This window comes from Neodiprion lecontei, chromosome 2, assembly GCF_021901455.1.
Source record: "Neodiprion lecontei isolate iyNeoLeco1 chromosome 2, iyNeoLeco1.1, whole genome shotgun sequence".
Lineage (NCBI taxonomy): Eukaryota > Metazoa > Arthropoda > Insecta > Hymenoptera > Diprionidae > Neodiprion > Neodiprion lecontei.
The window spans coordinates 38,815,437-38,842,751 of record NC_060261.1 but is presented as its reverse complement, the minus strand read 5'-3'; the positions used below and the strand labels follow the sequence as shown (position 1 = coordinate 38,842,751).

General features: G+C 40.4%; 5 protein-coding genes and 1 long non-coding RNA gene across 17 annotated transcripts; 3 read left to right on the top strand and 3 right to left on the bottom strand.

Annotated features, from left to right (window-relative positions):
* Positions 1 to 5,908: 5,908 nt before the first annotated feature.
* On the bottom strand, positions 5,909 to 7,608 carry LOC124293032. The gene is made up of 2 exons (XM_046731933.1): positions 6,786 to 7,608; positions 5,909 to 6,684 (listed from the first exon to the last, which is right to left on the bottom strand). The coding sequence occupies exons 1-2, from the start codon at positions 7,606 to 7,608 to the stop codon at positions 5,909 to 5,911; spliced, it is 1,599 nt and encodes a 532-aa protein (XP_046587889.1).
* A 1,382-nt stretch (positions 7,609 to 8,990) lies between these two features.
* On the top strand, positions 8,991 to 11,284 carry LOC107219659 (DNA primase small subunit). Of its 2 annotated transcripts, XM_015657945.2 has the most exons (7): positions 8,991 to 9,344; positions 9,466 to 9,616; positions 9,839 to 10,014; positions 10,095 to 10,293; positions 10,402 to 10,612; positions 10,703 to 11,084; positions 11,162 to 11,284. In XM_015657945.2, exons 1-7 carry the CDS (start codon positions 9,242 to 9,244, stop codon positions 11,179 to 11,181), a joined length of 1,242 nt encoding a protein of 413 aa, XP_015513431.1. In that variant the 5' UTR covers positions 8,991 to 9,241; the 3' UTR covers positions 11,182 to 11,284. The 2 variants fall into 2 exon arrangements, with proteins under 2 accessions (XP_015513431.1, XP_046586302.1); XM_046730346.1 differs by lacking the exon at positions 8,991 to 9,344 and having other exon boundaries at positions 9,480 to 9,616; positions 9,904 to 10,014.
* A 178-nt stretch (positions 11,285 to 11,462) lies between these two features.
* On the top strand, positions 11,463 to 16,028 carry LOC107219690. 4 transcript variants are annotated; one of them, XM_015658002.2, is made up of 11 exons: positions 11,463 to 11,604; positions 11,874 to 12,189; positions 12,250 to 12,419; positions 12,497 to 12,714; positions 12,792 to 13,146; positions 13,258 to 13,464; positions 13,549 to 13,668; positions 13,782 to 14,015; positions 14,098 to 14,269; positions 14,371 to 14,570; positions 14,707 to 16,028. In XM_015658002.2, the coding sequence occupies exons 1-11, from the start codon at positions 11,586 to 11,588 to the stop codon at positions 15,696 to 15,698; spliced, it is 3,003 nt and encodes a 1,000-aa protein (XP_015513488.1). In that variant the 5' UTR covers positions 11,463 to 11,585; the 3' UTR covers positions 15,699 to 16,028. The 4 variants fall into 4 exon arrangements, with proteins under 4 accessions (XP_015513488.1, XP_015513486.1, XP_046586288.1 ...); XM_015658000.2 differs by having other exon boundaries at positions 14,083 to 14,269; XM_046730332.1 differs by having other exon boundaries at positions 13,258 to 13,668; positions 14,083 to 14,269; positions 14,710 to 16,028.
* A 206-nt stretch (positions 16,029 to 16,234) lies between these two features.
* Positions 16,235 to 19,527, bottom strand: LOC107219648. Of its 2 annotated transcripts, none has more exons than XM_015657933.2 (6): positions 19,094 to 19,527; positions 18,540 to 18,806; positions 18,154 to 18,470; positions 17,884 to 18,055; positions 17,333 to 17,704; positions 16,235 to 16,837 (listed from the first exon to the last, which is right to left on the bottom strand). In XM_015657933.2, exons 1-6 carry the CDS (start codon positions 19,178 to 19,180, stop codon positions 16,430 to 16,432), a joined length of 1,623 nt encoding a protein of 540 aa, XP_015513419.2. In that variant the 5' UTR covers positions 19,181 to 19,527; the 3' UTR covers positions 16,235 to 16,429. The 2 variants fall into 2 exon arrangements, with proteins under 2 accessions (XP_015513419.2, XP_015513418.2); XM_015657932.2 differs by having other exon boundaries at positions 16,235 to 16,840; positions 19,094 to 19,526.
* LOC124292718 lies at positions 18,770 to 19,868 on the top strand. Its single transcript, XR_006902623.1, has 2 exons — positions 18,770 to 18,833; positions 18,976 to 19,868. It is a non-coding gene; the product is annotated as an uncharacterized LOC124292718 (long non-coding RNA).
* On the bottom strand, positions 19,583 to 26,887 carry LOC107219685. 7 transcript variants are annotated; one of them, XM_015657994.2, is made up of 4 exons: positions 26,567 to 26,887; positions 23,857 to 24,149; positions 22,708 to 22,987; positions 19,583 to 22,257 (listed from the first exon to the last, which is right to left on the bottom strand). In XM_015657994.2, the coding sequence occupies exons 2-4, from the start codon at positions 24,029 to 24,031 to the stop codon at positions 20,721 to 20,723; spliced, it is 1,992 nt and encodes a 663-aa protein (XP_015513480.2). In that variant the 5' UTR covers positions 24,032 to 24,149; positions 26,567 to 26,887; the 3' UTR covers positions 19,583 to 20,720. The 7 variants fall into 7 exon arrangements, with proteins under 7 accessions (XP_015513480.2, XP_046586292.1, XP_015513481.2 ...); XM_046730336.1 differs by having other exon boundaries at positions 26,604 to 26,887; XM_015657995.2 differs by lacking the exon at positions 26,567 to 26,887 and adding an exon at positions 26,029 to 26,120.
* Between the last annotated feature and the right edge of the window lie 428 nt (positions 26,888 to 27,315).

The window sequence follows — 27,315 nt, the reverse complement described above, 5'->3', positions numbered from 1 at the left end:
ACATATTCATACTATGATGAATGCATCCGATGATACATCGAACGGTAAATACAAGACATATCCAAGTCCATACCGTTGGAGAAAATTCTATCGACAAGATGTCATTTGGGTAACTCATCACTCGTGGAACGCCCCATGTTATGCATTCGTCATCGTAGGGTACAGAAATTGCAACTGTGTCCAAGAGAAAATTTGTCGGACGTAATCGACCGATTCCGATATCGGCTATTCCAGTTGCCACGTCGTTGACGATCGACATTTTTCGCGAATACGTTTCACGATCAACCTCGGATGGATATCTCAGTGATACGGTAAAGTTCAGTTTCTCGGCAAGTGCCAGGATCATGTCGCCGTCTCTTCCACCGTCGATTGTAAGCGAGCCGTTTTCGTTACTCGAGATCATCATTTTAGGTTTGAAAATCAAGGAGCTCACGTGAACCAGACATCCGTTCATGTTGCGTAATTGGAAGGCCCATTTGTCGATGTTGCCCAAATCAATTCCGGGCCGCCAGACCGTGATCAAACGAACTTCCGTTGAACAGTTTTTTGAAACAAACTTCGAGTAGAGCTCTACGAAGTTGTCGCCGAGATGTGCAAATCCCGCGTATATTACGTTGCGTTCGGAGGCCATATTCAGGATGAACTGAATTTCTTTTATCTCGGCAACGTGATCGGACATAAAAAGAACGTTGCAATTTTCGCAGAGTGATAAAATTTGAACGTTTTCTTCGAAAGTCTCTTTTCGCATATCGTTGAGAAAGATTATGACGAAATTTCCGTCACTGAATTCCTCTGAGTACCTAAATTCCTTTGAATTCGTACAAATGATGCAAGAATAACTGTTGAATAATGATTGTACTCGAATTATGTCGTTGGTCGAAGCTGAGACGATCATAACGTGCCGTGGCGCGTGTTTTTCTAAGTACTCACTTTTCAATCTGACGATAAATTTCTCAATAACATTGTTGTAGTTGGTTTTTGGTAAGATTTGACTTTCCAGAAACACATAACGCGATGAACTTACGCGATGACAGAATAAAAAGTAGAGGCACAATTGCTTTATGATCCAGAAACGCTGCATGGCAAAGTACTTAGAATTCTTTCTGTTCGGGCTTTCTTATCAATTTTGTATTCGAAGTCTGTTTATAAACTTGTTTCGACTCAACTGAACCCTTCTATCGAAAAACAAGAATGTATTTTAAGTTCTGGTAATCGAACGTTCGCTGCAGCTACTCTTTTCAATGGTTGTCGCTACTATACTACTTTTATCTTGAAATTACACAAGGTGTTTGTTTACCTTGATGATCGATCTGAAAGCTTCTTCAATACCAATTCACAGTCATAAAGGCAGCTCATTACGCATACGGTATCGGTGAATAAACTGTTATTGTTCCTATTTGTGAGTACTGAGAAGACAAGTTGTCCTCATTTCTCGACTTCTACATATCGTGTTGCCGTCCTCTCCTTAAAGCTTTTTGATACTATATCCAAAGGTTACGTATTTTTCGATTGATGTGTAATGTCAAAAGGCCTTAGTTAATGTATCGAAATATTTGCGTAACAAGATTTCAATCATAATAAATTCGAAAAACTGTCGTAATGGTTTGTGGCATTTTCCAAATTTCTTATCTTATATATTTCGCCATTTTACAAATTTGGTATATCTCAGGTGTTTCAGTAGTAAAGGAAACTGGCAAAGGCTTAAATGCTATGAATTACTCGATACTGGTATTAAATTGCAGAATTTAGGCACACGAGGATAGAAATGAAAAGGTGACTTCATCAGGTGCAGGCTTAAGTTTATTCGTGAAAATTCATGTATCAGATTTCATAATCTTGAACATGCGTAATGCGAATCACTCAAAGTAAGACGATTATTATAACAAGTAACATAGGTTGAAAAAATAACATTATCGTGTTTTTTCAATTACAGAGGTATCACTAAGGAAAATCAAAATTCTCTGGGCACAACTGAATAACGGTTGACAGGCTGTTGCAATCTATATGATCACATAAGAAAAATCTCCAAAGCTTGCAAAGCTAACCATGGATTTTGTGCTGTATCTTTTCCTACATGAGCTTTGGAACGAGAAGCTCCATCAGAAAAACAACGAAACACAATGCAAGACAGATCGTATAAAAAGTGATTACGTAATTAAATTTTTGTTGAATACGCTCGTCATAATCCCAGTTGGATTGTGTTATTGACGTTGATATCCTATCGGAGACGTAATCAGACGGGTAATCGAAAACTTCCAAGCTGCCAGAGCTGAGCAATTTCCCAATCATTTTGTCAACAGGGTCAAGAAGGAAAGACCCTTCCGGATAAGCCATCACTACGTTATAGTCCAAAACGCATTCGTTTAAGATGTCGAAACCAACGGGTTCCTGAGCTCGGATAGCTTGCTGCCTGGCGTGAACAAGGGTGGATTTTCGGGCGAGGTAAGCAAAGTCATGATCGAACCTCAGTCGATGCAGCGCTTCGGATTCGTTGCGATAAAATCTGTACCTCTTGACGAGTTCAGAGCTCGATTTGTTGTCGATGTTTAACTGGTCGACCAGGATTTTGTAGTGATAGTAGGAACCTCCGAACGTAAGATTCGCCGCAATTATTCCGCTGGAGTCGGTGATGGCCGGGTAACCTGTCGACGTCGCCAAAATCGAACCCAGGCAAGCTCTGTAAGCGGTTGTGACGACCATCCCGTACCACACAGATGACACCAAAACCAATCTAGCCCCAGCTGAATCGGTCAAATAGATCCCTGGATTCCCCAGTTTGATTGCCAGTACATCGAGGAAGACCTGCATAAATCCCACGCGCTTCGGCTTGGCTAGGAAAGAGAAGAGATGAGTATCATATACTCGTTTACTGTGCTCGTACGTGTTTCGTGCATCTGCTAAAATTTCTTTCACCCTTAATCGCCTTGTTCATAGAGACGTATGCGACACCGCAGGTCAGGGAAAACACCAACCAGATCACAACCCAAAGTTCCCAACTGAATTCGGTCAAAATGATGTTTTCCGCATTGATGACAATGTGTGGAACGCCCCAAGTTAGGCACTCCACATCGTGTGGTACCGAAAGTTTAATCGGACTGTTAAGGTAAGCTGTGGGGTGCAATCGAACGGCGGCAAATCCAATGGCTCCGGAAGCAACAGCTTCGGTGATAGCTGACTTCCGAGAGTAGTTGGAGTCATTCATCCTTACGGACGGCTGAGTTATCACAAGGGTGAAGTTAAGTCTCTTCGCGATGTGCAACAGCAGCATGCCGTCTCGACCACCGATCACGGTCGATGAACCGTTTCTATCCTCACTTATCACCATTTTTGGTAGGTAGGTGAAGGTGCCTACCGAGATTGGGCATCCGTAAAAATCTTTTATGTCGGTCAGCCAAGATTCGACCTTTGTTAATTTAGTACCAGGTCGCCAAACCGTAGCTAATCTCACTGCCAGAGAACAATTTCTTTCGATGTTACGTTGATAAAACTTGACGGCCTCATCGCCGATGTGTGCCAATTCACAGTTAAATAAGCGTTGGCGCATAGCTTCTTCAAAAAAATTTGACACCTCGTTAGCTTCGGTGATTCTTTTGACTATAAACAGAAATCTACATTCGATTCCACAACCTGACAGAGTTTCTACGTACTTCGCGATCGCGTCCGGATTCAAACTGTCGAGAAAAATTAGTTTCAAATTTCCGAAAGTAAATTTAGACAAGCTGGTGCACTTTTTCAACTCCGTGCACAATACAGACGGAAAATAATCTCCAAACAGTGACCGATTTTCATCCAGATCGTTAATGGATGCCCCTACAATCGTCACGTGTCTCGCGCCACTGTTTTGATAATACACCTTACTTAATTGGACGAGAAATTCTTTGAGAAAAATGTCAACCTTGCTTTGAGGTGACGCGTGATGATTTTCAGTGAACTTATCATACAGTGACGAATTGACGCGTAGACTGAAAAATATTAATACAAAGAATAACTTTGATATCGCCCAAAAATGCATGGCAGATTTTTTTCCCGTATTCCACATATTATTCATTTATTGTAATGATGAAACTTTGCAGATTTACCATTTCATACTCTGACATGAATTGTTTCTATAAAAGCACTGAACTTGATTTGTAACCGGCTGAATTCCAAAACCGAATGTCAGCCCGTCGATCCGTTATGCAAACTACACATTTCCTATCTCGACGTCATTATAACTCTGCAACTTTGTTATTACGAAATTATAGTCTGCCAACCCATGAAAATGCCCTGAAAGCTTTTTAGCAACTGCCTAGCACTTTTGCAGTCATGACAGTGAGTCGTAACGCCAGAGACAGAAAACCATGTATCCGATGGATAATCTTGCTTCTGCACTTTTACGAAATTAACGAGTCAGAAAGCAATATGGATTTTCTCGCAGCATTATAGTCTGGGGTATAACAGTGTGCAAAACTAAATTCTTAAATAGATAAACGGCGTCAGAAATTCGCCGATTCGGGGGAAATAATTTTAACGTCTTTTTGTCAATCAAAATCTTTTGTATTAATTTTTATACATGTCCAGAGATTAGGGTCTTGAAATGAGGAGCTCCGTGAAAAAAATCGGGACGCACAAGGCGATGCAGCTATTGATGTAAACTAGAAAAAAGTTGAAGAATTTGTGAGATACACGTTCTTGAAAATACTCCGTGGTCCTTTTGTCATCCAATACTTTCGATAACAGTTTTGAACGTAACAATTTTACCCCCTCGATCCCCATCGACACAAGCACCAGAGCTGCATTCAGGTAAATTCCAACAAGGTTCCCTAACGTTCAAAAGGTGGCCAGTCGCACTTCCATGGAGCAATTTATTGGACACATTTTGTTCCAGGGTTCAAATGAAGATCAAGAATAACCCTGACGATTCGATGGGATGGAAAGAAGTCATGGAATTTTTTACACTGCGAGAGAATACCAACGTTTTTTCTGAACACGTCTTTGCTGAAATCGTCCAAAAAGACCACCACAAAATTCCCAGTACCGAACCACTGAGAATAGCCGCATATTTCCGTGTCGTCCAGATGTAAACTGGTTAGATTTCAAATAATGGCTGGACTTGTTGTAGTTGGTCAATGGATGCCCTGACAACCGGGACATGCCGAAGAGCGTGTCATTGGAAAAAAGTCTTTTTCAGTTTGAAAAAAAATTTGCCTTAGTATATTGTCAGAGTTGTCAAAGAATGGCGTCTGATTTTTTTGTAAACGCTATTCCTGATAGACTTACTTCTCGATAAAATCATTATCGAAACACAATATTGTTATTGTCCGTGAAAACCGCATACTTTACATTACGAATGTTGAGAATTTAATTTCTAGACTTGGAACAGAAAACACGAGTGTAAAGTAAGAAACTTAAGTGAGCTGCGAATATTGTCGGTATGTGCAGTGAAGCTAAATGTTATCGGTACGTAAACAAGTACGTTGATTTGCTTTCACGTACTATACTGACCTCAATTAATTTGTCATTGCGAGATTATACTCACTGTAGCATTATATATTTTCACAAAGGGATGCATTTAATTTCGTGAAAACATTTGATATATGTAACTAAATGTGTATAAAAGAAGCGCGATTATGACAGAAAGGACGTTTTTATTATTATTGTTACAGGTATACCTGGAATGGAATAGTAAATTAATGAAATACTCGTAAGGAGGTTGATTCTGTCACGTGATAGTTGGTTTCAGAAAGAACATAAATAATTGCAGTCGCACATGTGATAAATTCAGTCTTTCTGGGCGAACGACATGGATTAATGGTTGAGTACAGTAACGCGGATGTACTTTGAGAATCGATATTGAAAGTAGGTAAGCGCAGGAGAAGAAAAATGTTCGACAATCGCACTGCAATTTTATACTTTCAACATATCGACGTTAATTCCGCAGCTGGTTCATTGATTTGAATTTCAAAATCAAGATCTCTATCACGAAAACTAAGCAACAAACCCAAATACAGGTTGTATAAACCAAAAACAGATATTGAAATTTGTAAATTGCACGAATTTCGAAGTACATTTGGGCACCTCGCCGCTTCAATATTCTCTCAGAATCATGCTCGTCGGGATCCCAATGATTCAAAATGCCAGATTCTGTCAACCTTTGAATCACGGTGTTAACTGACTTGCGAAGGACGGATTTTTTCTGCAAAGCGACAACCGGGTGATAAGCCAACACGCAATTGTTGAACACGTCGAAAGTTACGGATTCTTGAGTCTTGGCGATCGTCTGTCTGAACCAATTCAACGCCGATCTCCTCGCGAGGAAAGCATAGTTGTTATCGACCCTCGTGAGTTGATCCCAAATTGCCGAATCGTTATTGTCTACAACAAAGCGTTCGATGAGTCGCTGGGTTATTACACTGTCGTTTTCTTGATCCTTGAGAATTTTGTAATCGTAAAGTGAACCAATGACGGTGAGATTCGCCTTAATTATCCCATCGACATCCACGATCACCGAGGAACCTCCATCCGTCGCTAAAATTGATGCCAACGACGCTTTATACGCTGTTGTTATGACCATTGCGTAGTACAGATAGATGATCAAAACGCACCTTCCTCCCGTTGAAAAGGATACGTGGTTTATCGGATTCCCAAGGTGGAGTGTCAGGGCGTCGAATAAAACCTTGAAGAATCCCACGTGCTTTCGTTTAACTGAAATCCAAACGCCATTTGAGAGCGTCAACGAGGATGTCGGTTTTATTGGACTCCACAAATGTTGTTGGACACCTCATTGAGAGACGATGATTGCTTACCGTTTTCAGATAAAACGATGTTCCGATGGACGTATCCAAGCACCCAACTGGCCACGAAGGCCACTCCAACAGCAGCCCACACTGTCCCGGAAAATTCCATGAACACGATGTCGTCCTTCCAACTCAGTACACGAGGAACTCCCCAAGTTATGCATTCGTCGTCGTACGCGGCAGAAACTGCAATCTTGTTCTGCATTTCGTTCGTCGGACGCAACCGGCCGATGCCAATTTCGGTAGTACCATTAATAACGTCGTTTATGATAGCTACTTTTCGGGAGTACTTCATGCGATCAGCCATCGATGGATGTCTCAACGCTATGGTGAAGTTCAGTTTGTCGGCAAGTGTCAGGAGCAGCTTACCTTCACGTCCGCCAACAATGATCAACGAACCATTTTCGCTCTCTCTGATCATCATTTTTGGCGTGAACGTCAAAGAGCTTACGGAGACTGGACACCCGTTTAGGTCGTTCAATTTGAAGGCCCAGGTGTTCATCTGCCCCAAGTCCATCCCGGGTCTCCAAACTCTGGTTAATCGAGCTTCCGTAGAACAGTTCTTGGTCACGAAACGACTGTAGAGCTCAACGACGTCCTTCGCGAGCTGTGCGAATTCAGTGTATGGCATATTATGCTCATGAGCCCAGATGAAAATCGACCGAATATTATTAACCGGCATGATCGTGCTGGATACGAAGAGGACGTGGCATGTTTGACACCGTGAGAGAATATCGACGTTCTTTCGGAACTTCTTTTCGCTGAATTTGTTCAAAAATACAATTACAAGAGTTCTTTCGCTGAACCTTTCCAAGAAAGCACATTTTTCCATATTTGTACACATAATGTAAGGATAAAAGTTGAGCAGCGATTGAGCTTTACTGCGATCATTGGCGGATGCTCCGACAATTGTTATATGTCGAGGCTCGCTTTTTTCCACATAGTGTTTCAACAAATCGACAAAAAACAATTCCAATATATTGTTCAAATTTTTCACGATCAATGTTTGACCTCTCACTGATTTGGTTAAACTGTGTACTTGACAAAATAGTATTTGAAAGCACAATGTTTTTACCACCAAAAACTTCATTGCGCAGTAATATTAAATATTTAATTCTTCTTTCCAAGCATCGAACGTGATTTTGTTAAGTCACAAACTTGATTAAACCTTGGGTAACTGCTTTGTCTTTGATGCATGTGTCAAGTTTCATACCATGGTCGTACGTGCAAATTTGAAAGTATTCTTTGATTTTAGAAACACAGGACAACCCATTTTTGCGTTCCAGTATCCACCAGAGAGTTCCATCTGATTTTGCCCCAACTTCATCATGCCGCGAAAGCTTAGGGTCAACTTTTATATGTGAGTAAAATTTGTAATCATCGTTCAAAATCCACTCACGAGAGACGAGGGGCATTATAAATGACAGCAGTAATGAAATATGAATTCGGTAAGTCGCATTTAGACTGGTAGGTGATTGAAGAACACACCTAATTTGCTGTTTATCGGCGAATCTCGGTGTGTTGAATAAAATATTGAATCGCTATTTTACCGAAAATGTAAACAAGCTGTTTTGAACAACTCCTGCATCAAACTTATAAATACGTATAAATATTAATTCGTGACCTATAAAATATCGCCGTACCCATACTGTACTCAAAAAAATTTGACATTTTTTTGAAGGGAGTCGAATACGATTAGCGAAATTGATGTAGCCTGAGTTTACGAGGTAAGGTGTAAAAAACGTGTAATTACGATTGAAATGATTTATGGCAAAGTACCGACGCTTTGGTGATATGATATATTTTATTCATAGAATTACACGCACTGTTCATATCCAAAATACGTATAAACATAAATACGTCGTACTACAATGTGACCTTGTTGTCAAAATATGCAGTTATTATCCAATTACGTCTGTGGATGCATCCGCATTGTGTAAAGAAAGTAAGCTTAAAATACACTGTACTATTATAAATATATTTTGTTTTATGATAATTTAAAACAGTTACTTGGCCATAGATAGCAATTATAATTTTAATATGTGAGATATTTGACATGAACGGTTGGATGTGCCTGCCAGGGATTAATGAAGGTAAAGTCAGCTGCTTTTGAGGGCGAAAGTTGTGATCTCTGATTGGCGCAAATGGATCATTCATCTGAATCGAGCCAATTACGAGTCGACAATTCGTAACAGTTAAGATTGTGATTGACAGATCGCGTTCAGGTCGAAAAACCTGCTAGGAATTGGCGCGAAAATAATTCTGTCAAATTGCGTGTACACATTGTAACATTTGTAATCCTGTTGTGTATTTAATTTGTGGCAGTGTTCGTGAACGTGCGAAAGAATTTTGACGGAGTTTAATTTTCAGTCCTGTGATTGAATGATATCGTGAGTAAACTGCTGATTGAATGCAGAAGAAAAGATTCGATACGACCGTGCAATAAACGCGCCTAACCTAAAAGGATGTCAACCGAGGGAATAGAGAATCTGATAGATCTTTTGCCTCTTTACTATCAGCGGCTTTTTCCGTTTCACGACTACTACAGGTGGCTGAGCTACGGTGATCGTAAGTTAACTTGTCAATTTTAGCCGCAGGCTTATTATTTCTGTAGGAGGGAAATTTGTTGGTCTTTCTTTTAATTTTAATCCAAAGTCTTATCAATGGCGGTACATCCTTTTCTTTTCAGCCAGCGTCTTTTCACGCAGAGAATTTTCTTTCACCGTAAGAGATGACGTCTACATACGATATCGTTCCTTCGTTAATCAAGATGAACTACAACTGGAATGCAGACGACTCTTGCCGTTTAAAATTGATATCGGTGCGATATACAATATATGGTAAGAACCGAAATACCTTGGTCTACTTATTATTTAAATTCAACAATTCAAATTATGCCTGCTCGTTGTCAGATTCGTTTTTTACTCAAGCTCTCCAGTCTCATAATTCCAAAACCAAAAATTCTTCAATCTTCCATTATTTTTATCCGGAATTTTCCAGTATTTGTTTTTTTTTTACGTCAGTAGAAATAATAATCGATGTATTGATCGACTTCTCTTTAGCCCAAAAGATGAGAAGAAATTTTCAAGTTTTCTGCCGGTAGAAAGAGAACTTGTTTTTGATATAGATATGACGGATTATGACGATGTTCGAAGCTGCTGTTCAGGCGCCGACATATGTACAAAATGCTGGAAGTACATGGTGATTGCCTGCCAGATATTGGACTCCGCACTTAGAGGTAAAGCACTGTCAATGACTAATGTAAAATGATTTGAAACTTGAAGTGATAAATACCTAAAACTTGAAATTTAATATCAGAGGATTTTGGCTTTGAGCATCTATTGTGGGTATTTTCTGGAAGAAGAGGTATACATTGCTGGGTGTGCGATAAATCAGCTCGCGAGTTGAATTCGATGACCCGCGGCTGCGTTGCCGAATACTTACAGCTTATTACTGGTGGAGAACTAAAAGCCAAGAAAGTCAACTTTCCTGGCCCAAAATTACACCATTCTGTGAGGTCAGCGTGTAATCCGTTTTGGATGCTTATGAGTTCTTGATTCTTCCATTTGTGATTTGCATTCAAGAATCTGTTAGATCAGATGTTTATTCATTTTATATCTTACAGACGTGCACTAAATATTATAGAACCACTGTTCGTATCAATGTGCGTCGAGGAGCAGAATATGCTCGGAACAGAAGAAGGTGTTGCCAAATTCTTACCACTTATTCTTGACGATAGTTTAAGATCCCAGGTCAAGGATTTATTCAAAAAACATACATCTAGTGTTGAGCGTTGGGAGGCCTTCACTGCCTGCTACCAAGTCGAGAAACAAACGGTAGGATGATTACATTTTGTACAATGTAGTATCTTCAATTTTCTTGATGTTATTAAAAAAACTCATTTCCAACTTTCATCTTCTTTAAAGGGTAAAAAATGGCGTCTGAATCATCTTCTGGAGGAAATAATGATCCAGTACGCGTATCCGAGATTGGATATTAACGTGACCAAGGGAATGAACCATCTTTTGAAATCGCCGTTCTGTATTCATCCAAAATCGGGTAAAGTCAGTGTGCCGTTTAGCCCAAAAGCTATTGGTAAATTTAACCCGTTAACTGTACCAACGATAAACTTGCTAATCGAGGAAATCAATGCATTCGACGCCAAAGAAGACTCTATCCAAGAATCAAACACTAGGAGAAAAATCAAGGACTATAAAAAAACTAGCTTGAACAAATCTGTTCATGTTTTTCAAGAATTTTTAAGGAATTTGGAAGATGCTTCAAAAGGACAGAAGATTTTGCAGAGTGGTAATTTTTTATTTTCTCGTATCTTTTGTGACTGATATAATATATTATTATTGTATAAATGTCATTTTATGTTGCAGATATGTTGATGGAGTTTTAGTAATGCAAACCAATAACTGTGAACTATAAGATGAAACTCGTGTTTTAATTTTAAGTAATCAATAAGTTTCGCTTACAAATGAAAAATAAAAGAAATAAGTACGTTTAATACGTTTATGAATGATTTTGAATTGCTCTTTCGCAACAGTTTAATAGATTACTATAAACGCATCTGAACCGCTCACAATCAATAATGAATACTGATTTATTTCAAAGAAGCCAGGTTTATTTTAAAGTGTACAACCAAGTGGCTGTTGAAGAGAATTTTAGTTATGCGTAAAAGAATCCATAGAAGCTTTATAAGCCATTATACAATGTACGTTACTCTGCAGTATGGCTAATAAAATTAAACAGAATCATGTCTGGCTTCCCAGCCGACAGATTGTCTGATTCGCTCTTCTGGATATGTTTTATTTGTTTTGCGGTATGTAAGATTAATTTTTATTTATGCAAAGTAGTGGTTTTTTTCGTATCAAATTTCTCGTAACTATCAAGCTTGAATAAATATAATAAGCATATTTAATAAATAAATATGCTTACTCGCAAACAATTCCATTTCATTTAAATGTTGATTTTGATCTGTGTTGCGACAGCTATAGAAAAATTGTTTTCTATGTAAGATAAAGTAATCCATTTAATACTCTACTATCTCTCAATTGTTATGAAAAGTTCATCAATTTCATTTAAACACAGCCATCGGCGCATTCACTATTCTTTCGACCGGTGCAAGTAACTTTGTTCGAAACCAAGACATCTGTGGGCAAAACAACGGGCGACGACTTTATTTGGAACTCGGGGAGCGAGGTATTCTTTATGCGAAGAATGTTACATTTGTCAAAAATGCACCCAGACAACAAACATCACGAGCTTACGTCACCAACAGTTCACACAATCAGTGCAGTTTGGAACTCGTTTCTTGTCCATCTTGTATCATCACCGTGACATTTAAACACCTCGAACTGTCTCACCACTGTGGAGATGGAAGTATGATGATAGACAACCCCTGCAGGTACGTTACAACACCAACTTTACAATCAATCGCCGCCAATATCTTAATTCATTTCATTAGGTGCGATTACGTCTGGATCGCAGAACCTCCATACGAAGATGTATCTGGTACACCGTTTTGCGGCTTGTACACACCTCTCACGTACAGATCTAGCACGCGTACATTATCTATCACTTTGTTGTACAGCAAATCACACAAGCATGCTTTTGCAATGGAATATACAGCTGAGAGTGAGTCGATAACTCATCTACAATAAATTCAGAGGTTTATCTCCCATTGTTATAATTTAACAAAGTCATTCTTTCAGGGAATAGATTACACTTGACAGGTGCTGATATAGTGACCGGAGTCGCAAAAACACTAAACAACACTGGTGGTGGTATACTAACTTCACCATTTTTTCCGGCGCGTTATCCGAGGGATTTAGGAATGGAATACATAATAACATGTGCAGCAGAAGCTCCTTCTTGTCGAGTCAGGGTACTCTTTAGTGATTTTCAACTCGCTACAGTTTCTATCGTTGAGGTGAGAAAGGGTATTTGATCATAATTTCTCAGTGCCATATCCTTGAAGAGTTTAACGTTTACAATTTCAATCCATAGTTTTACGACTGGAATGGACAGCGTCTGGATGTTAGCAGCGGTGCTAGATTTCGACCACCGGTTATAGTCAGCTCTGGACCGTCACTTCTCATAAGATTTTATGCGAATGGAGGAACTGGTCTGGGCTACAAAGCATTCTATTCCTTTGTCATTGGTCATTTATACGACAAGTCAATACAACCCATCACTGATTGCGGAGGGTACGTTGAGAATTTGGGCGGAGCCATTACAATGATGGACATGGTCAATCAAGGAGCGAAGACCTACGATTGTGTCTGGTTGATCAGACCTCCAAAAAATTTTCTCCACATGAAAACTCATATGTACTTGAAGGTGGTCACCTTTGCTGACATGGGTAAGCCTTTTCTCTGCATGCTGAAAATGGTGTGTAAACAGAAAACCAAGTAAACCCTATTTTTTCGTATTCGTAGTTTTGCGTATTCCATATAATTGTTCAAATTTACAGCTGGCACCACAGAACTGACAATTAAGCAAGGACCCACATCTGCACTTTCTCCTTTGGAGATTCTTCGGCATCCTGCGAGTCAGTTACAACCTCCTAGATTAAGGGAGCACATTGCCCCAGTTGCAAGCGGCTTTCATGTTAGCCTGAGAGGAACTTTTGGTCCCACTTCTAGGCTCGCTATAGCGTATTCTGCGTTCAGTTACACAGGTAAAAATAAATTGTTCACATATATATATATGTCTACTTTTTTTACATCTACATCCTTATTGTTGCTTGTACGATTTTTAACAGATTGTTTCACGGGATCAGATTTTCTGTGTCAAAACCACAGATGCATACCAAGTCAACTTAATTGTGATGGGTTCGATCACTGCGGGGATGACAGTGATGAGCCGACAACTTGTTTCAGAAGTAACTGGCGCTTTAATAATATAACTATAATTAGTACTGCTACATATCTTCTCATTGTTCAGTTGCATAAGTGCAGAGAAAGCTAAATAAAATAAGTTCTAAATCTTCTACAGACTGGGGAATAGAGCCACAAGATGGAAAGTGGCACGTGAACAAGGCAAACTACTACTTTCCGAAGATCGATCGATATCCAGACCTGAAAACAGCTACTTTAGTATTTGTAGCTAGCAGTCTTGGACTTATCATATTAATATCTGCACTGATTGTCTTACTTTATAGAATGGGTGCTCGTGCTCGTCAACAGAGAGAATTACAGTCACGCTTGCAGACAATTAGCGAGCTCCTAGGTATCGCAGCTTAGAAATTCAATCAATCTAATATTAACATAAAATATCATATGCTTATTTTGGACAGTTTTTGATATTACAGATGGAGCACGAATTGATGAGATCACTGTATCAGATGATCCGCCAGTCTATGAAGCTCCTCCAGGTTATGACGAGGTTGTAAAGATTGGACTGGAATCAGAGGGTACTAGGCGCAAGCGAAAAAAGTCGTCCTACAGACAACCTCGCAGCAGAAGTACGCCGAATCAACACTCGTGAGTATCCTATCAATATATTTACAGTAGATTCATAGATGAAAAAATGTCTCTAAGCGTAATTTCACATTCATACATGTCTTTTTCTTAACATGCTGAAGCAATGATTTAGAAACACAGTCCACATCTCTGCTAGTCCGGGATGACGCAAGTATAAGTAACTGCAGCCAAACTACGCCTGTGCTAAATGAAATCAGACAATCAATTCCCGAAAGTCCACCACCGGCCTACGTTACTCCACCAGGGACAACGCTTCGAAATATTCTAATTCCTATCACAGCTTCGCCAACATTTTACAACGGTACTGATACAGTCGATTTCACATTTTCTTGGCAATTTCATTTTCTTTTGTAAACACAGTTTTGCAGTGTCTCCACTTTCAGTGTAATAATCGAATTACTAAAGTAATTAGGCTGCTATTTATATTTCCGAATCAGAAGAGGGGGAATACGTGACGAGTATGGAAGGTAGCAGGGCTCGGTACTCATGGATTAACGAGACTAGCACAAATGCAACTTCACTACCAGCATCAGAGGAGCCACCAGCCGACGGACCCCCTTCGTCATTGGAAGCGCAAACGCTTGGTGCGTATCTGCAATCTTACATCACAGGATTAACAGAAAATTCTACTCTGCAGCAACTCAGCTCTCAAGATGCATCGAGGGACATGAATCCAGAATACGAAGAAAAGTCAGAAGAAAGAGGAGATGTCGTCAACATTGAGCCAGAAAATTGTGCATGCGAAGGGGCCTGTGGATGTGCAATTAATGAATGCGAGGGTGCGAGAGAAGGTGAAAAATTGTTGGACATCACATCTTCGATCGATGAGCCTCAAAAGGATTTTTCGACTACGAGAAACGCAATTATCAAATTATTAGGAAGTTCTAACGGTACGACATCGTCAGAGAGAACCAACCTCAACTCGACCACAGTTTCAAAGTCTTCTACCCCAAATTCAACTTTGGGAAGAGCCGCAGGTTTACCTGGTCTCAGAAGCCCGTCAATATGCTCCAAGGATAGTTTCATCACAAGAATATCAACTTTGAGCTCGAAATACAGCAGTGATGAACCACATTATGAATTTGATATCGTCTCTGAAGTAACCAGTATTGGAGCAATGACGAACTTGAACACCGTGGCAAATACTCCAAACTGTACTCCGCGAATAACAAGCCCGGTTTCTTCCAGAGTTGGAAACCACATCACCTGCGATATGGAAAGTCTGTACGAAAGCGTGAAAATTCTTGATTCATTTCTACTTGCAAGAGGAATACCTATTCTTCAAAGCCGCAATCACTCCACAGAAACTTTGCATCATGTGGGATCGGAGTATGGAACCTGTGGAAATGGTGCTTCCGGTGAATCGAGTAATCGAAATGTTACCGCTTCACGCGTTTGGCGCTCTACCGACGATACCCTAATTTCATAATTCTCGTACCCAGGTGGGATACATCTTATAGATACAAAGATGAATAACTTGGAATTATAGGTAGGTAAATACCAGAATGAAAAAGTAGAAGCATTTGGAGGTCGAGAGAATCGAGATAGAATATTTTGACTAAATGGCTGTGATTCTGTGAGTGATGAAATGGGGAATGGCACGAATAATATTTACGTCTTTTATGGATCTTAGATTAATATTTATCAACCATTTAACCAACGCGTTGTGAAAAAAAAAATTATTTTCATTGATTTTACGTGATAATATGCTAACAAATATATATCGCGATGTAGAAAATAATAAATACCGTTAACTATTTGTCGAAGATTATTACGATTATCCGCATTATAATTTCGCATGGAATATTAAGCTGTAACGGCATATGAAGTTCTGTAACTAATTAACTAATAGATCTAACATAACTTCAATATACCGCAGCTCACATCTACTTACCCTGTACTTATTCTTTGTACGACATTCGTCAATTACAAAATTTCTCCCCTTACACCACTTTCAAATTGATGTAATTTTGCGCAACTTTATTTGCTGAAAAATTTATATGCGTATAAAAGAAAAAAAATTACCAATTTCGAGTACAATCACCAGTAGTAACTACACCTTTGATCAAAACCCGGGCCATTTCGACTCTAATATATCTCATTCTTAATTACCTAAAATTGAAGCCAAATATACGACTAAACAGCATGTATCCAATGAAATTATTTCCGCGCACTGCTCGGTTTGGGAATGCTAGACTGTACGTTGGCATACTTTCTAACTGGTGTGAGTTTCCGAGTTGTAGTCGTGGCCCCCGTTGAACCTGGAGACGTCGCAGTTGGACGGCCGCTTGCAGGAGCAGCCAGTCGATTGTCCCCACCTCTGGCAGTCCTTTGGGTTTTTCCGGCTGTTCCTGCAGGATTCGACAACGCTGTGGTCGAGGCTCTTTTTGAGAGAGAGGCTCCGTCGCGCCTCGAGGACGTTGGCGTTGCTGGTGCGGCTAACGTCGTGGCGTATCTTCGCATTTGAGGTCTAGCAATCGACCGGGATGTCGTACCATCACGCGTCAAATTAGGAACACTTCCGAAGTCCGATAAGCACCGGATCGGGCGAACATTGTCGGACACCCTCTGCTGAAATAAATCTCCGAATTTCATCGGCTTCCCGCTTTGCACACTTAGGATTAGAGCTGCCTAAGACTTGTGACGAATTTCCTTACGTTTTTCGTACATGCAAACCATCTACTTATTACGCACCCCGGCGACAAGCTTGACACAACTCAAAAATTGGCATTTTTTAATTCGGACCATGTTTGGAGTCGCAAAGGTTGAATTTATATGCTGGAAAAGGGAAATTTTGCTAGTTGAAAAATTGGTCGTCACAGAACAGAGGTAACTTCCATAAGCATGCAAGGCCTTTACTCATAGTTATTTGCTTCTACTGAAAAATGACAATTTTTTAGTTATGCCACCCTTGTCGCCGGGGCGCGATTTCACTTCTTTAATTTAACGGTATTGGTAACAGTATTCCTTCATCTTCGAAGCTTTCCATAAAATTTTACCTCGCATTCCAACGACACCACATATCAACCGCAATTTACCCCCTCGTTATTTCTGTATATTCACCTGAACAACGTTGAGGATAGCCTTAGAGGCCTTCGAGACGTCCCCGATGCTTGAAGGGACTTGGTCATTTCCGGCGACTAGCACGATGATTTCACTAACGACCTGCTGAATGTCCTGCAACTTATTCAGCAGCAACGACTGTGAGAAAACAGGCGACAATGGGCTGAGTGTTCTACTCGGTGGTGGACCCAGCCTTGGACCTTTTTCAGCGTCGCTCGCAGCACCATCCTTAACACAGTAGGTTCCGCTGCGAATTATCGTCCGCTCGGGCCTCACATTTTTTTCTCCCCCTTCCGGCTCCTCGAATACGAATGTATCCGACCTCTGGAATTGTTCAGTGTAATTCACTGCAGGGCTGGACTTTGAGATGAACTGTGAAAAGTAGAAATATAGATGTGCGTCAGTACTCTTCCTTAATGACGGATGGCTCCTTAATCAGGCGTTATAATACTGTCGTTGTAACAATAGCAATGGTTATGGACTCAAAGTCAGAATAATCTTGAAGTTTGGGACTGATTCACAAATAATTTTAGAAACTGATTCCCTTTCACCTTCTTGTGCCCCGAGGGTGGGCCCTCGACTATGGTTGCATCAGGATCAGCGTCTACATCCATGGCCGTTTCTGGTCCGGAGCGACCATCTTCCTTTGGGGTCAATTGCCCCGGTTCCGGAAGATCGTCAACAAAAGCTCCAGAGCCGATCAAGGTGTCCAAAGACCTGTACCTGTCGAAAAAAGAAAACAAAAAATACAACAGTTTTATAGTAATAATGAAGTACTGAGATACGAAGGACGTTTCTTCTCGATCCTAAAGTCGACTGACCTTCCGGGTATTGCCGTTTTCCCGTCAGACGGAGGAGCTTTTGGAATACAAGGCGCACTTGGGGTGACAACCGTGATGCCAGCTGTAGCCGGAGTCTTTACCGAAGATACGCAATCGGATTTCACCGACTGTGTAAGGGCCTCCTGCACCTCTGTCATTGATACTACGGTCGATTCGGTATTAACTTTTACCTCATCGGTCTGGTTCACGTTGTAGAATTTACTAGTCACTCTTAGTAATCCGGCGATAAATTGCGAGACGCTCTTTGAAATCTCCTGATTAGCTCGGGCTATTGTGAACTCTACAGCTTCTTCCATCTGAGGAAGTTGAAAGACTACCATGTTTTATGCTGGTATACAAATATGTTTGTAGTTTCTAAACCTTACCCCTTCACTGCCCGGTTCGCCGACGGTCCAGGACTTGTCGAGGCCGTAAGGAAGTGGTGGACAATTGCACGAGGACGTTGCAGCCTCCAGCTCCATTCTGAGCCCTGAACGAGGACACATTATGATCACCCGGCACGCTGGTGAATCCGCAGGAACTCCTGTGACTGGACACATTTCGTTCGGCAAGCACCGGTCCATGAAACGGACGCGGTAACCAGTCGCTACCAAAATACGAGCAATTTCCACTGCGTCGGGAGTAAACGGGACCTTTAATATCAATGTCAATGTCAGACCGTAAGTCTAATCGCTCATACTGCAAAGCATATTACGAATTTACTGGGTGGGAAAATGTATTCCAGCGACACAATAATGTAAAAGTATATGATTATAACGGTATACCTACGTTGGGAAGTGGCTTATAATTAACGAATTTCAGGATTATTTAGCCGTTATCTACAGTCAGGTTAACTCCACGGCATTGGATTTAAAATTCATGAAAAGACGAATTCTTGGTCTGAGGGGTAAGGATGCAGTGAAGTCATGAACTTGCTTACCTCTTCTTCTGGGTTTGGATCCTCCTGGTTCAGCCAATTGCTGGTCCACAGCAACATCTTTCTCTTGAAGGATTTTTCGTATTCCATTTCTCTTCGTAATGTATAAAAATTTCTCAATTTTTCTTTATCCTTGGAAATTAGCAGTCTGTCGCTTTGCTTTGTTCGTCCTCTAGATGTCTGTTTCCATATTCGACGTGTGTAAACGCAAGAGGTAAACTATCGAGGTATAAGGCACGAATCATGTTTACGATCGGTTCAATCGCGTTTCGAACGTGAACGCGACCACAGTGTCAGTCAAATTCAAAACCATCTACGCGAGTGTTAGATGCTAGTCGGGATAAACAGAAATATTATTCTACGTGCGATGGTTGGAGGAGTGAAAGTGTGAACACAAAAGAAATTCGCACTTCTGTTCATACTTGGCTGGGTTTGAGTGCGGTTGTTGGATTATTTGTCGCAACGGAGAACATCATGGACACACAAGGGATGTACAAGAACTCATAGTGTTTATTAAAATTATTTTTTTTTTTACTGGTATGTAAAAGTTACATTTTAACGCGCGCAAGTTTCATAGCTTACAGATATAAAGATCACATTAGTTGACTTGTAAATTCTAGGAAAAACTAGGAACATGATTATTAAGCATCAAGTTCAATTTCTTCTAATTAAATGTATCAAGCATCAGAATTCTCTCGTCAATATTCAATCATCGCAGAGAACCATAAAACACTAGGTTCGACATAACGCTTAACAATTTAGTGAACGGTATTATCTGTTGTATGGGTAAAAATATAGACGTCCTTGCAGCGTTATTGGCATATTTTGTAACAATTTAATACTGAATACAGCAGTTAATTTAATGAGTTAACCGTACAACTTTGGTTAGCTACATACTTTGATTGACTTGGGCGGTATATCACAATAACAATGTTTTATGTGTAACGACTCGGGTTGAAGGTTCGTCCGCATAAGATTTCAATAATTAATTTCAAAGTACAAATGTCATTGCTGATTTAGTTCGCAACATGTTACCAGATTTTAGCAACGGAATCGAGTCCAAGACACATTTGGAAACAGCGGAAATATGTGTTCGTATCTTTTGTGATATCGTAATATGAATTTATGCAATATGATACCTTGACAACTATATATTGCAAAACCGAGTCGCATTATACTTTATACATCGTTGACAGATACTTTACAATAATTACCAATTTTTATGCAACCACATCAACTATAATAATCGCGGTTTTAAAAAATTAGATTCTGTTTTGGTAACTTCTCACCAACAACGTCTGTCACTTACACAAATAACAGTTCTACTTACTTACTGACTATCACTAATAATTTTACAGCCAATTACGATTAGTGAAATAACGTAGATGAGATTTTTAACTAACAATAAGAATATTATTTTGTACTCATTATACTACAGGTACTGCAATTGGTCTATCAATATGGTGTAATTCACACGCACTGCGAAAGTTGTAAAGTTGAGAAAACGGTCGGAAAATTGACCGACGTCTTTCAGTACACCTCTACAAATAGCATTTACCTTGAAGTACTTGTAGCGGAGAATAATTTTCTCATTTTTGTTAGAACATAAAGTTCTGTCCATCGGTGAAGGTTAATCACAATAGCAAAACTGTTTCGGTCCAGCGTGAAGACATCCAGCGGTACTCGCGTACGAATTTATTCGGGTGACTTCATTGTCAACTATAGTCAAACTTCCGTCCTCGTCGTACCGTATCACAGCTTCGAATTTTCCATCTCCCGGTGTGACTTGGAGGTGGTACAAAAACTGCCTGTATCCGAAAGTGCCGTTCGACGAAACGGACTCTAGCATCTCGGTGACCCTGAGAATCTTTTTCAGTCTTAGTTTGTAGCAGATCCTCTTCCCCCCGGAGTTCCTGTATCGCTGAACGTTACTGTCAATGTAACTGACGATCTTGTTAGCAGTCTCATGGGCTAATTCATTGCTGACACCGTTATTACCGAACATCGTACACGCGCACCAAAGACGACTGACTCCCACATCCTCGCAGCCTCTTTCCTTTTTCGTTTGGCTGAAGAGAGACTGACAGTGCGGGCAACCCGAGCTAGGATCAGCCTCGCCTCCAGCCCGAGCCAGGATATCCCTCAAGGTCTCGTAAAGGTCGAACGGCGATGTTAGAGTCCTTCCGTTAGCTCGAAGGGCCTCGAGGGCGTCCGCGTTATCCACCTTGAACCACTCGGGTAGCCACACGTAGTTGAAGGGCAGTTTATCCTCGTACCAGCCGTGAATGGTCTCTCTAAACAAGCCGTATCTCGTACCGTGATCGCTGAGGAAAATCACCATCGAATCATTGAGAACGCCCTCGTAGTCAAGCCGCTGAAGGATCTCTCGTATCTTGTTGTCGACTGCGGATACGCCGTTAATGTTATCGTGGCTCATGCTGTTCGTCCAGAAGAAACCGAAGTACGGAACCCCGATGAAGGTCTTCGCAAAGTCCAACGCGTAATTGAAGACCCTGATGCCGCTGAGATCGGGGCCGGTGCAGTAGTAGTTGTTGTCCAGGTGCCTTTTTAGCGGAAGGTACTTTTCCGCCGCGATAATGTAGGGACGGAGGTAGAAGTCGGTCGGAGGATTGACGAAGCCCGCTTTGTTGTAGTGGAAGGTGCTTATCTCGGCCGTGTCTTCTCCGTAGGCGGTTACGTAGCTCGTGTTTTTAAAGGAGTACCATATCATCGGGCAGTTGTCGAGGCCGAAGGACTCGGTCGGTTTGCACACCTTCATGGCTTGGGAATTGTTCATGCCAGTCAGCATCGCCATCAGATTCGGGAACGTGTTCTCACCCACCTTGTTGTATCCCTGGAGCTCGATCCATCCGGTGTCTTTCAAGTGCCGCGAAGTAATCGGCATCGAACGTTCCAAGTTCCAACGCGCTACGTTATCGATTCCCAGCAGAAGGACGCTCAGCTTTCTTGTGCCGTTTGACCTCTTTCTCTGCGAGAGTTTTTCGCTGACCTTTTCCGGTCGCAATAGCGGATGAACGTTCTCGTACACCGTTCTCGTATTCTTCTTCGTTCGGGGCCTCATCTCCTTCGCTTTGCATTTCACCAAGATGACCTCCACCTTGGCAGGAATAATCGTTTCGTCGTTGAACTCCGTGCAGGAACCCAGACTGAAACGGAATACATAACGATATTATTTAGACGGTTGTTTTTTCTTCCAGACAGCTAACTGTTTACCCTGTTTTATACCTCGGTCAGAGTATTATGGGATATTTTTCTTCTCTTATAATTTATTAGAATATGATTGTACAACAATATCTCACGTTGCGGGAATAGACAAAAGTTTTGTTAATCACTTTCGAGTAGATTTCGCAAATAAATTTCCGCGAGGAACGTCGAGCAATGAAAGCAAACGCTGGCCATTTATTCAATGACTGTAATCAATGCGTGCCCGTGACCTGAGACTACGCTGGTTACGTACAATTGTGGTCTGAATTGGAGCTCGTTGAATTAATGACGAAAAGGTATACTGTAACGACGGGTATTATCTTGGCTTGCCGAGTATCATAACCGAGAGAATGAGGCGAGGAATAATAATTGTAGAAATAATTACGATTTACCTTATTTCAGAGTCAATATTACGATCTGGAGTTTCCGAAGGCTTCGGTCTGTGAATCGGAGCCCAGCAACAGGACAGGTCGACATAATTCTTGGCCAAGTTCAAGTTTACTCTCAACGCCAGTTCGCCGTTCCGCATCTTGACTATTCTGGTTAATAACGCCGTCTTCGTACAGGGTTCAAATTTTTCCTTAGTCACAAATTGACGAATCCACGGATCCAAAGGATCTCTCTCTGGGATCTGACATTTTGAATTGGACACGAGGAAGCCTCTGCCCTTTCCTGGGGTAAGGAATAAAATATTAACTTGCGTGTCGTATCGCCATACAGGGCGTCCCAATTTAAAAGACGCGTTACGTTTTCAGCCAATCTTATGGTCCAGTTGGAAAATGTGTCCTACAAAAGTTATATGGTTCACAGGGGGACACGTGAAGAATGTTTTAATGCTGTCGAGCATCATAACTGGTTATGCCGTGGAAGATGGACCAGTGTTTTTAAATTGAATCATACATTTGTATCGTATCTCACGAACTATTACCTATAAAAAAAAAAAAAAAAATTCGCGAGAATCTTGTAAATTTTCGATTACAGAATATTTGAGTTAAAATAAAAATGTATGATTTCATAAAAAAGAAAAAAACTGGTCCATCCTCCACAGTTATGATGCTCGGCCGCATGAAAAAAATTGTTGATATGTCCGCCTCTGAAGCACACAACTGTTGTATGACACATTTACCAATTAAACCATTAGGTCGGCTGGAAACGTAATGCGTTTTTTAAATTGGAACACCCTGTATATATTGATGAAATGACCTATCGCTACCATGGGAAGCTCCACCTTTTGCACGATTCTAGTAGGTGAGTAATCGATTACGCGTTAAAGTCGATGTGACTGAATTCTACAGCGACTTCTCAATTATGCAGAGCTGATTACGTTTCGACGCATACCATCAATGCTTATCGTCACGGTGGCACGCTAATTTATACTGATTCGCATTCTCTATAAATTAATCGCGCTCACGTTACTGTGAAGTTTTACGTTTCAGATAAGCCTCGTGATAACCCGCTGTTTATAGGACTCATGCTTCGTAATATTTCATTTTATGAAAACAAGGCGGTGAGTATATATTTACGACGAACGTGTTTCGTACCTTCAGATATGTTGGAAGATATGTAAGGTACATCTTGGTAGCGATTCAGATAAACGAAGCTGTCCGAAATTAGATACTGTGCTGCGAAGAGCGTCGATAATATGAGGATCGCTGAGAACGCGGGCCTTCGGCAGATGCATTGGGCCAAGTACCAGAATCTTGGGCCACAAAACATTTCTCCGCGTTCAGAGCTCTTCTGCACCCGTGGATATATCGAGGCACGTCAGAGTTGGATTCGTGATGGGTAGGTAGATTTTCTCCATAAATTAGACGTCGGATTATGTAACGAAATCCTGAAACAGTTACTTTGGGATACTGAGGTCCGTTGATAGGCCAATCAACAGAGCAGAACATGAGTGATTCTGTGACAAAAATACTAGCAGGATTCCGACTGTGCAATCACGCATGAAAGACAGTTCGTAATTATATTCTGTTATATTTTCTATTCGCAACGATCATTTATTAATTCGTTATAAATATTTAAAAGCAAATATCATGTATTTCCGTTATTTTTTACTAATTAAATCAAAACTAATGAAACAATCTTGATCTTACAGAGAGGTGGATTGTAAAGAGTCAAAATGCGAACGAAATTAGCATTGGGACGACTCGATTGGATCATTAATAACGGAGAAAAATTGAAAAAAAAAGAAACAAAAATTGAAAACTGCTATTTTTCAAGTTGTAGCGCGGGTCCTTCGCGAAATAGAAGCAATTAACATGTACTTTTCGTGCGCATAAAACAGACGCTGTCGGATCATTAGTTTTTACACAATTGCAATTTGAATTTTTTATCGCACCGTCTTGCAGTACCTATGCCGGGATGCGTCATGGATGTTCCGATTTAAATTTTCCAAAAGTATTTTGAAAGTAAAAGTATAGTTCTACGAAACGTATATTCACATTTTGCGTTAAAACGCTGCGAAATAGGTGAAAAATGATTGCGAACGTGACTGAAAACGGCCGAGCGCGTGTCGCGTGAAAGCGGTTCAGTATAACGGGGACAGAACGGCAGAAGAGGAGAAGCGCATGTATAGTAAATATAGATCATTTACACTACATGGTCAAGATACAACAGTCGGTAAAAGTGCTATTAGCAAAATTACCCGGGTGAAAATTTCGTGTCTGCTGTAAAGAAACTGCAAACATTAAACATAACCTTGAGTTTAGTGCGTTTTAGCTCTCGAATCGTGTTTAGAACCTTGGCAGAGGTGCCTTTTTCATGCACGGACCTCACGTGAATCATCGCATCCTATTATACAGATTATATATTTTAGTTCTGTGTGCACTACACATCTCACGTGAAAGCTTATTCAACGACTTTTTCTCCTTCAAAAGTACTGAAATACAATGCATGATAAGTTAATCTTTTTTCATTATGAAACGACGACTCGTTGCTTGATAAGTATGCAATCTGGTCATTCAGCGGACGTATGATAATTTTGTTGATTGTTATGTCCGGTCAAATAGATTATACTCGGCGTTTCTCATTACACACTTCACTTATCATTACAGTTTTATCAAATATGTATTAAAATCTGTTTTTCAAATGTACAACTTTCGTCAAACGTTTCGGGGTGCTTTGAATTTTTTCACGAAATTTATTTTTCAATGAACTAAAATATTCGATCAATCGAACTGTGCCCGTTTCATGAAAATTAGTCATTCAACAAGCATTAATTGTTATGACATTTTACATGCAGAGGTTTTAAAGACGTCCTATTCCGGATCTAAAATTCGAAGAAACGCAAGTACTTTTCATATGCTTATTGTAACGTAATTATGAAGACTGGTGGAAAGATCCTTTAAAAACGCCTATTTTCGACACCTAGAGCGCTGTCGTCGATTTGCTTTGCTCGCTCAAGCGATAACAAGTTATAAAATCTATATATAAGCTTATACCTTTCACTATCACGCAGGCGGCCACATGGTAGCTCCTGAGTGAATTGTGATTCACATTGCGTTCTACGTAAATATCATTAGGACTTTTGAGGCTTGAGCAATTAAGACGTAGGGTTTCCGCTCGGATATTCAAAAAATATTCTTGCAAGAAACATCAGCTGATATTTTATAAATCCAATGTCGAATGGAATTCACTCACTTTTTTGGCCGACTCGCGATGCGGTTCCTACTGCTGGGTTAAATGTCTAATCATCCTTAAAATTTACGAACCTTCTATTTCCGTAAAGCAAAAATATATCGACATCCCGTCTACATAAACCGGCTGCCTTCTAGCTATTCACTCAGACTAAATTTATCCCCACCGCTCAACCTTGAAAGCCACAGTCTTCATAGCTATACTCGCCTACAGATATGAAACGGAGTTCAATTAACTGACAGTGAAACCCAAGAGTAGAGAACGACGGTCAAGCACTTCGCTGGCAGAAACGCAGACAATAAATGTGCGAATTCGGTGCGAAAGTTACTTTGAAGTGATCGAAAATTGTCGAGCAATGGTTCAAAGAAGTGTTTTCAATAATCGTTGATCACTAATCTGTTATTCTAATCAAGAGTAAAAGTAACCGGCCAATAATTTCCAATTATCAATACTTATACTGTTACAAAATATCGACAAAGGATTTACGTAGAAATTCAATCAGAAACGATATTTCCGTGGATATTTCGTACGTGAGAAACCCTGACGGATTTACTTATAAAATTGTGAACAAATTCTTAATTATTTATCGTTAAACTCATTATTTATACTCACAATGTATTCTAATACGAATATATTTTAATCGCTTTACCAACAAAAAAGCTCGTTGAGAGAATTTACGTGCGGCTACATTCATTGAAAAAATGTGTCCATCTCGTTGAAACGGCAGTGAATGTCACGATGACCGAAAAATAAAAGATACAATCACTAAAATTTCAGCAGCATGTTCCGTACAAGCTTCACTCTGATTTCAGTTGAAATATAATACTTTTCTCTCCTTTATTATCCACGGGAATGTCTTTTGCGGAAATTGAGAAGCCGGGAGCATGCTTCGAGACGCGGTTAGTTTCAGGCTACAAGTTCGCGTGCTTCCGTGCTGCAAGCCGGACAAGAACTGTCGGAGACGTGTATGTACAAACTTTAAGCATGGAACTTGCTTACAGCAGAGTGCGCGATGTTCGTGAACTCGAGAGCAGCGTTGCGCCGGTTTAGAAACCACTCCCGCAACTTTCCCGTCAATAAGCTGGTCCAAGCTTCGGGACGCAGTCGCGAAACACTGCGAAAGATGAATCGTCTCACATACAGAGATGCGCACGGTTTAAGGGAGAGACGGAAAAAAATTTAATTCCTCGCTTTAACGACGTGGGATAATTTTATTTATTTATTTATTTCGCCGTACCTTCGCTTAGGAATTACCAAAAATATTACCGTAGTTTTAATTTGGTGTTAAAAGTGTGAAAACAATTTTTGATATGATTGAAAATCAGTTTTGCAGAACGTGAACTCCTGCAATTCTAATTAAA

Excerpts from the sequence above, each read along its gene's own strand:
- LOC124293032 (XM_046731933.1), bottom strand. The coding sequence starts at position 7,608 with ATGGAAAAATGTGCTTTCTTGGAAAGGTTCAGCGAAAGAACTCTTGTA. Across the intron at positions 6,685-6,785 it reads CATCGTTTTATCTGAAAACG|TTAAACGAAAGCACGTGGGA; the intron begins GTAAGCAATCAT and ends TTTGGATTTCAG.
- LOC107219690 (XM_046730331.1), top strand. Across the intron at positions 12,715-12,791 it reads CTACAGTTTCTATCGTTGAG|TTTTACGACTGGAATGGACA; the intron begins GTGAGAAAGGGT and ends TTCAATCCATAG. Across the intron at positions 14,016-14,082 it reads GACAATTAGCGAGCTCCTAG|TTTTTGATATTACAGATGGA; the intron begins GTATCGCAGCTT and ends TATTTTGGACAG.
- LOC107219659 (XM_015657945.2), top strand. The coding sequence starts at position 9,242 with ATGTCAACCGAGGGAATAGAGAATCTGATAGATCTTTTGCCTCTTTAC. Across the intron at positions 9,345-9,465 it reads GTGGCTGAGCTACGGTGATC|CCAGCGTCTTTTCACGCAGA; the intron begins GTAAGTTAACTT and ends TTTTCTTTTCAG. Across the intron at positions 10,015-10,094 it reads ATTGGACTCCGCACTTAGAG|AGGATTTTGGCTTTGAGCAT; the intron begins GTAAAGCACTGT and ends ATTTAATATCAG.
- LOC107219685 (XM_015657994.2), bottom strand. The coding sequence starts at position 24,031 with ATGTTTTGTGGCCCAAGATTCTGGTACTTGGCCCAATGCATCTGCCGA. Across the intron at positions 22,988-23,856 it reads ATCTTCCAACATATCTGAAG|GAAAGGGCAGAGGCTTCCTC; the intron begins GTACGAAACACG and ends TCCTTACCCCAG. Across the intron at positions 22,258-22,707 it reads AATATTGACTCTGAAATAAG|TCTGGGTTCCTGCACGGAGT; the intron begins GTAAATCGTAAT and ends ATTCCGTTTCAG.
- LOC107219648 (XM_015657932.2), bottom strand. The coding sequence starts at position 19,180 with ATGGAATACGAAAAATCCTTCAAGAGAAAGATGTTGCTGTGGACCAGC. Across the intron at positions 18,471-18,539 it reads GCGAACCGGGCAGTGAAGGG|ATGGAAGAAGCTGTAGAGTT; the intron begins GTAAGGTTTAGA and ends CAACTTCCTCAG. Across the intron at positions 16,841-17,332 it reads CTATCCTCAACGTTGTTCAG|CAGAGGGTGTCCGACAATGT; the intron begins GTGAATATACAG and ends GATTTATTTCAG.